Source organism: Megascapheus bottae, chromosome 8, assembly GCF_031878675.1.
Source record: "Megascapheus bottae isolate mThoBot1 chromosome 8, mThoBot2.hap1, whole genome shotgun sequence".
NCBI lineage: Eukaryota > Metazoa > Chordata > Mammalia > Rodentia > Geomyidae > Megascapheus > Megascapheus bottae.
Window position 1 is genome coordinate 11,311,723 of NC_143516.1, and position 8,338 is coordinate 11,320,060.

At 38.6% G+C, this 8,338-nt stretch overlaps 1 protein-coding gene across 2 annotated transcripts in view; it reads left to right on the forward strand.

Moving 5' to 3' along the window:
* The window catches only part of Ppil4 (peptidylprolyl isomerase like 4), a 31,065-nt gene extending 23,071 nt beyond the window's left edge, over window positions 1-7,994 (forward strand). For both annotated transcript variants that reach the window (XM_090337971.1, XM_090337972.1), the window contains exons 12-13: window positions 1,673-1,820; window positions 5,812-7,994. In XM_090337971.1, the coding sequence (XP_090194097.1) occupies window positions 1,673-1,820; window positions 5,812-6,063 (400 nt within the window). In that variant the 3' untranslated portion in view covers window positions 6,064-7,994. The remainder of the gene's footprint in view (window positions 1-1,672; window positions 1,821-5,811) is intronic.
* The last annotated feature ends 344 nt before the right edge of the window (window positions 7,995-8,338 follow it).

The window sequence follows — 8,338 nt, forward strand, 5'->3', positions numbered from 1 at the left end:
GGAGCTAGTATAAAGTAATTATGTGAGATATTAATTATGTCAAGAGTATTTAGAAAAGTACAGTTAGGAGATATGAGACTTATAGTAGGAGCAAGAGGTTAGGAAATAGCCTAAGTAGCACTATAGGCGCTAAAGTTCAAGCTACAACTCAGATACAGCATGGAAGAGGACTGCATCAGGTGCTGGTTTCTTTAAATCTACCATTGGAGAGAGTGGAGGAGACAGAAGGTGCACTTGAAGCCCCAGCTGCTCAGAGGGAGGATGAGGCAGGAGCATTGTTCCAGTCTTGCTCAAGGATAGCCTTGGCAACTTACTGAAACTATTTTTCTTCCTAAAATGTATCTTTTTTTTTTGTTTTTGGCTAGTCCTAGGGCTTGAACTCAGAGCCTGAGCACTGTCCTTAGACTTTCTCAAGGCTAGAGTTCTACCACTTCCAGCCTTTTCTATGTATGTGGTACCAAGGAATCAAATCCGGGTCTTCATGCATGCTACGCAAGCACTCCACCACTAGGCCAGACTCCTGACAACTGTATCATTTTTTAAAATCTAGTAGTCATAATTCAGTTACCCCTCTCTCACACACATGATTAGAAGAGAATTTCATAAAATAAGGCTCTTGCACATGCTAGGAAAACACCCTACCACTGAGCTACCTTCCTTTTTCCTATTTTATCTATGCTAAAAATGCCGATTGAAATGTTGGATTGGTTTTAAGGACATCGAATAACACAGGATGGCATAATCAAAAGGGGGAAAAGAAGTTGGAGGGAATGGAGTAATAATGAGAGGCTGTGAGAGACTAGCCACCACCTTCTGTCATCTTGTGGAGAGCTAGCCAGTATCTTTATCTTCCTAGTTGATCTGAGGAAAGCTTAAGCTGTGGTATTGTGAAAAGGAGTTTTAAGGAAGTGGTTTGTGTTTTAGTCCCACCTGCAGCAAAAATGGCTCCTTGTGTTTTGGGTTTTCTCATATGCTTTCCTTTGAATACTACTGGTCAAGCCTGTGTTAGCCTTCCTCAAAATCCATTTTACAAGTTGAGATTATTTTTAGCAAGGGTTGTTAATAGTATTATGCTTTCTCCTATTCCAAAGTTTTGTGTATGTGTGTGTCTTGTGTATAATATATAGATAGACACATACACATAACCCCCTCCCTTTTTTTTGTCATGTGGCTTGAACTCAGGGGCTAAGCACTGTCCTTGAGCTCTTTTGCTCAAAGCTTGTACTCTACCACTTTGAGATACAACCCACTTGGATTGGCTTTGAACTGTAATTCTTAGATCTCAGCTCCTGAGTAGCCAGGATTACAAGCATGAGCTACCAGTGCCTGGTTGTATATTAAAAAGATGGAGTGTGTGTGTGTGTGTGCGTGTCATTGCCAAATATATTTCCTTACTTCTTAATGCTGCTTGCATTTTTATTTGGATGCTGTGTTTCTCCTTTCTTTTTGCCTACTAGTTGTTATCTGCATAAGATTAGGATTCTTTATTTTTTTTCTGCTATATACATAATAAAAGAATATATCTTAGTTTTAGAAATATGCACTCTCTGCTTTTGAGATCCTGTTTGCTTTTGAAAATTACATTTAGCTTTATGATCTCCCTTGCCTAGCAGATTTTACATTTTGATTTCTATTCTGTCATTTTATATTTGTCCTTAACTAATTGCCTTAGTGCAAAATATGATCTTATACTCGATGAGCAGGCAGAAGACTCGAAGTCAAGTCACTCACATACAAGCAAAAAACACAAGAAAAAAACACGCCACTGCTCTGAAGAAAAAGAAGATGAAGATTATATGCCAATCAGAAATACTAACCAGGTACTTTTAATATTTTTATGTAGATGTCCCTTTGTAAGTTGCATCTTAAAGGTATAATATAGGAGAGAAGGGACAGGTCTGAGAAGTAATTCCTAACTCTAAAATATAGGATGGCTTCATAGAGTTAATGGGCTTTAATTTTGAAAACTATGTATTGTAAGCTATAAAAAAGATTGCTTTCAAAGTAACTTAATGAATCATATTTCCATATTGTGACACAAGAGTGATCTGCCACCTGTTGGGTACCCATTATTTCCATCGAAGACTGGTTTTTGGTTTTGTATGCAGCACTTAGAACTTTTGTGATCTGTAAACCATTTATGCACTTTGTATTGAATATATGAAATAAATGTAGTACTAATAGGTAATGCAGTCATCTCAAAGTTCTGAATCTTGCATTTTCTAAAATTTTCTAAAATTTTCTTAAAGTAAATTTATTTTAAGGAGAAGAAGTTATTTACTCTCTCCCTCCCTACTTCCTTTCCTCCCTTGATTGGGGCTTGCACTCTCAGCTTTTTCACTCATAGCTGCTATTCTACCACTTGAAGCACACCACCAGTCCAGTCCAGCAATGCTGGTTAATTGCAGGTGGAGTTTATAGAACTTTTTTTTTTTTTTTTTTTTTTGGCTAGTCCTGGAGCTTGAATGCAGAGCCTGAGCACTGAGCTTTTTTTTTGCTCAAGGCTACTACTTGTGCCTAGTGTTACTTCCAGCTTTTTCTGTTAATATAGTTCTGAGGAATCAAACTCAGGGTTTCATGCATGCTAGGCAAACACTCTACTACTGAGCCTCATTCCCAGACTGAGTTTCCAGAACTTTTTGCCTGGGCTAACTTTGAGTCATGTTCCTCAGATCTCAGGCTCTTGAATATCTAGGATTACAGGTATGAACAATTAATGCCCAGCAGGAAGAAATAATATCTATCTTGTGTTTTGACTTCCCGTTAAATAAAAAGCAAATTACGCTACAGCCCTGTACTTTTACTTTATCTCACGCTTGAGCTGAATCTAAATGGATGAGGATTTGGGTAGGTTTAGGTTGAGGAGGGAGGGAGCCATACTTGGCATTCCATGGTGATTGATGTATAGGAGTTTCTCCTTTCTCCTTATTTCTATATTATATTGAGTTCAAAATTATTGTAATGTTTTTTTATCATGGTCCTATAAATATTCATTAAAAACCCATGGTCCTTGCCTCATGTGCTTTCACCTATAGCTCTCTACCCACCTTTACAACCTAGAGTCTAAAGTAAGTCCAGGCCTGAGATAAACAGTGCTGTGTTTGAGATAATCAGAAATCTACAAAATTCTAAGGCTGGTGTTTGTTTTGTTTTTTGTTTTTGCCATTCGAGCTTGAGCTCTCGGCCTGCTTTCTTAAGGCTAGAGCTCTACCACTTGAGCCACAGCACTACTTCCAGCATTTTTCTACGTATGTGGTACTGAGGAATTGAACCCAGGTCTTGGTGTGTGCTAGGCAAACACTCTACCACTAGGCCAAACTCCTGGCCCAAATCACTAACTTTTGAACTATAGTTTCTTATATCTCCCAGGACTTTTTAAATAATTGCATGGTTACATTAATTATCCTTAGTCGCAGAGACAAAATAGTTAAAGGAAATTTTTAGTACTAGCTAAATTTCAGGTGTAGATCATATTTTCCTATTTGTTGGTGTTTTACTGAGTGAGTCCAGTTTCCTAAGGATGTTTTATTTCTTTAATTTTTTTTTTGAAAGCCTTATGATTCAATTTGAAAACCTGTGTAATTTTTCCACCTCATGTCTTAATACCTAATGTGATTTTTGTGTGGTTGAGGGTTGGGTCTTACTGAAGTTATAGGTGTGTTCAGCTGCTGGTTTCTTGTCCAGGAGATACTCATTCTGGATATCAGTTCTCCACTGGACTTTTCCTGCTATGTGAAGAATCTGACACTCTATTCTTGTTGTCACTTTAATGATTTAATGTTCTTTTAGTGCTTAGGTTTAATTCTTTTTCTTTTTAGTTGAATTTTCTACTTAAATTCAAAGCCCTGAGCAAAGATAGTATTTAGACTTTTAAATTGCTTTATAGCAAATATTTTGCTGGGTCAATTGCTTTAAGTGGGTGTGTGTCTGTCCTTTTAGTTACATGCTATGCTATTCACCATATCTTATAATGTAAGTGTATAAAATATAAAGTCCATATTGGAAATGACCTTATTTATTTCATTCATCTTAGATAAGATTCAGTCAAGTCATGCCAGTCCTGTGGCTTGAACTGAGGGCCTGGATGCTGTACCTGAGCTCCTTTTGCTCAGGGCTATATAACTTTTCCACTTGAGCCATACCTCCCCTTCTGGCTTTTTTTGAATAGCTGCTTGAAGATAAAGAGTCTCGTAGACTTTCCTGCCCCCACTGGTTTCAGACTGTGATCTTTAGATCTCAGCCTCCTGAGTAGCTAGGATTACATGCATGAGCCACCAGCATCTGACTAGATGTTGGCATTCTTTTCATCATTTTTTACCCTCTCTTTTCATCATTTTTTACCCTCGTTCCACTCCTCCCCTTACTTTCAGTTTTGTTCATCAAGTTACTGATCAGTAAATAATGATATTAAACTAGGCAGATCTTAAGTCTTGGCCCCTGTTTCTAGAATGAGGGCAATGTACTACTGAAGCTCTTAGCACTGTATTAGTGCGTACAATATTATTAGCAGGTCAACTCTAACTGGCTTTATCCAGCCATCTTTCCTTTTGAATATATATAGGGCTACATCTTCCTTGCTTTTCAAGATTTATGTAACTATGCTTCCATTCATCTTCTATTTAATCTAACAAAGGACCATTTGAACTCAGCTATGTTTACCTTCAAAGTTTGTATAACTTCTAAAATTACTTTGCATGGAATACTTTGAAAGTTTCAGTCCTTTTCAGATTTTCAGCTTCCTTGATTTTCTTTTATTTAAAAGCAGCAAGTATTACATAAGATTTCCCAGGGACAACATCCAGGCCCAGAGTTCAAGCTCCACAACGATGACAAAAATAAATAAATAAAATCAAGATTTCCAATCCCCCCCTCTCCCCGTGTGTGAATAGAAGGCAAGGGTAAGGGCTTTACCACTGAGCTATATCCCTAGCCCCATATCCTTCCTTTCCTCCCCCCATCCCATACTGGATGTGAATGTGAGATCTTGTGCTTTGTGCTTTTTTTTTTTTTTTTTTTTTTGTATGGGTCGTGGGGCTTGAACTCAGGGCTGGATGCTGTACCTGAGCTCTTTAGCTCAAGGCTACCACCCTACCCCTGAACCACAGCCCCACTTCCCATTTTCTACTGGTTAAATGGAGATGAGTCTCAGGTTCTTTAGTGCCCCTGTGGCTTTGAACTGCGATCCTCAGATCTGAGCCTCCTGAGTAGCTAGGAATATAGGCATGAGCCACCTCTCTTGGCTTCCCTCAGTTTTTTCTGCTTATAGTTGGATACTTTACCACTTAAGCGCTGTATCATTTGAGTCTATGTCCAGAGCCCTTTTTAGTTAGTTTTTTCAGATTGGGTCTCCAATTTTGCTTGCAGAGGCCTCAGAACATGATACTTCCTACCTTTACCTCCTACGTAGCTGGGATTAGAGGCATGAACCAGTCCCAGTTTGTTTGTTGAGATAGGATTACTGCCTTTTTGCCCAGGATTTTAATTCATGCTGTTGTTTTCACTTTCCAAGTAGCTGGAATTACAGGTATGAGCCATTGTGCCTGCTCTATTTTGTATTTTAGTTTATGAAATTTGTGACCTTAATATTTAAAGTTGAAGCTTGGTGTGATGGTGCATATCTATAATTGCAGCACTGAGGAGGCGGAGGCAGGAGGATTATGAACTCAAGGCCAGCTTGGGTTATATAAGAAAACAAAAACACATTTGAGTTACAACAATTTGCTGACAGTAGCCTTTGCTAGGTTTTATTAAACAAGCCCCATAGGGTGATGGTTTTAGTGGTTGATGTGTAACTCTGTATATCTTGGACAGGATATCTACAGGGAAATGGGGTTTGGCCACTATGAAGAAGAAGAAGCCTGTTGGGAGAAACAAAAAAGCGAGAAGAGAGACCGGCCTCAGAAGCGTAGTCGTAGCCGATCTCGAGAGAGGGATGGGCACTACAGCCACAGCCACAAACCTAAGTACCAAACGGATCCACATGAGAGAGAAAGAAGTAAGAAGAGAGAACGAAGCAGAAGTCCAAAGAAATCCAAAGACAAAGAAAAATCTAAATACAGATGAAAGGTGGAGTTTGCTCTCTTGCCTAACTTAAGAAGCCAGAAGCATGTCCACATGTATGTGAAAGCAGTTATTAAGTCTGCTTCTTGTTGTGTTTTTCTTTCATATTAGGATTATGGCCCTTTTACATTGATAATATAGGGCTCTGACTGAAAGCTAACAGTTTTTGTGTATCCTTTTTTAATACTAATTTTGTTTTTACACATAAGTGGCAGAATTCATTTTCAATGTCTTTTGTTTTTTTACATGCCATATTTCATACTATAAAATACATAAACATGTATATATGGTTTAAAGAATAATAAATATAAATATCTGTACCCATCAGTCATTTAAAAAAAGTAGGATATCATCTATATTTTAGAAGTCTTCTCTATTCTCTCAAGTAATAATTATTTTGAATTTTATGTTTTCTATGATCTTATTCTAGTTTCTCAACATATGTATGTATCCCCAAATGGGTTGGTAATTTTGTATGTTTTTGAAATTTATATAAATTATGTATGTTTTACTCCTGAGACTTTCTTTTTTACTTTATTTTTATTGTTATGAAGTATTACATGATTTTGTTGATGGACATTTTGTTTGTTTGTTTTTGTTATTGCAAACTATGAGCATCCTGTCTGGCATTGATTGCCTGGTCACATGGCTTAAGTTTCTTTATCTTTAAAAGATAATGCCAAATCACACCCTAGAGTGGTTGTATCAGTTACCATATTTCACTGTGGATCTTCTTGCCACATCTCCAACACTTGTCAGTTTTAGACGTTAGTGATTTTTGTAGATTTGTTGCTGTTTTTTGTTTTCTGGTATTTTTGATATAAGGGCTGATTATGTCATCCTGGCAGACTTTAGGTTAGAGATCCTCCTGCTTTACCCTCCCAGTTGCTAGAATTAGAGTCGTGATGTTCTTCCTTGTCACTGGAGTTAAACAGTTTGATTGGGATGGGCTTGATGCCGTTTTTTTCCATTGTAAATTTATGTTTTTCATCAAGTTTGGGATTTTGTTTTTTGGCATTTTAATTTGCGGGGGCGGAGTGGTGGTGTTGGTGGTCATGGGGCTTGAACTCTGGGCCTGGGCACTGCCCCTGAGCTCTTCATCTCAAGTCTACCGCTCTACCACTTGAGCTACTGCGCCACTTCTGGTTTCCTAGTGGTTAATTGGAAATAAGAGTCTTGTAGACTCTTAGCCTGAGCTGGCTTTGAACGGTGATCCTCAGGTCTTAGCCTCCCGAGTAGCTAGGTTACAGGTGTGAGCTAGTGGCGCCCAGCTGGCTTTATTCTTTCAATTAGGTTTTTCTGTCCCTCTGCGCTGCTTCCTCCCCACCTGGTGCTCCACTTATTTGTGAGTTAGCTGCTGGAAACTGTCTCAGCACATGGATGCTCCTTCAGCATTGTAACTTTTTATTTTTCTCCTGTGACTCATGGCCTTCCTTTGAAGGGACTAATCTTTTTGTGCCACCCAACATATATGTTTAGTCTTTAGAACTGTTTGGGCCTTTTTCTCTCTCCTTAACAAACTCCAGCTTTACTCTTCTTTTTGTCTTGGCAGAGGGTAAGGGGAGCATCTGTAGCACAGCAGATCTGCCATCTCTTTGCCATCTGTATTATGTAGGGTCTGCTTCTATTGATTGATTCCCACCTTGCCCACACCTCAATATTGGATTGTAATTTCTACATTTTGAAATTATTTGATGCGAGTTTGATGGTGTCCTCTAGTCTGTATTTCCTATTTTTAAAAAAAAGGTCTGTATTTTTTTTTATTAGAGTTAGGTTATACATTTGAGATAGAAAATGTATTTCTTTCCTTCTTGTTTGTTTTGAGAGGGTCATGACCTGTACCTTAAGCTGGCTAGAAATTTGAAGCCCTCTTGCCTTTATGTCTTGTGAGCTGGAACTACAGTTGTGTGCCACCACTTAACTTTTTTGTAATGTGCTATGGGTAGGGGCATTGCTCAGTGGTTGAGTGTTTGCCTAGCAGGTACACAAGCCTGGATTTGATGCCTAGCATCAAGATCTGGGATAATTGGCTGGGAGTTTGGCCTAGTGGTAGAGTGCTCTCCTAGCATACACTAAGCCCTGGGTTCAATTCCTCGGTTCCACATACACAGAAAAAGCCAGAATTGACACCGTGGCTCAAGTAGCAGTGTGTTAGCCTTGAGTAAAATGTGTCCAAGGACAATGCCCAGGACCTCAATCCCCAGGACTGGCCCCCCCCCCCAAAAAAATCTGGGCCGAAATAATGATTATAGTCTATATTCTAAAAAAATATATAGCT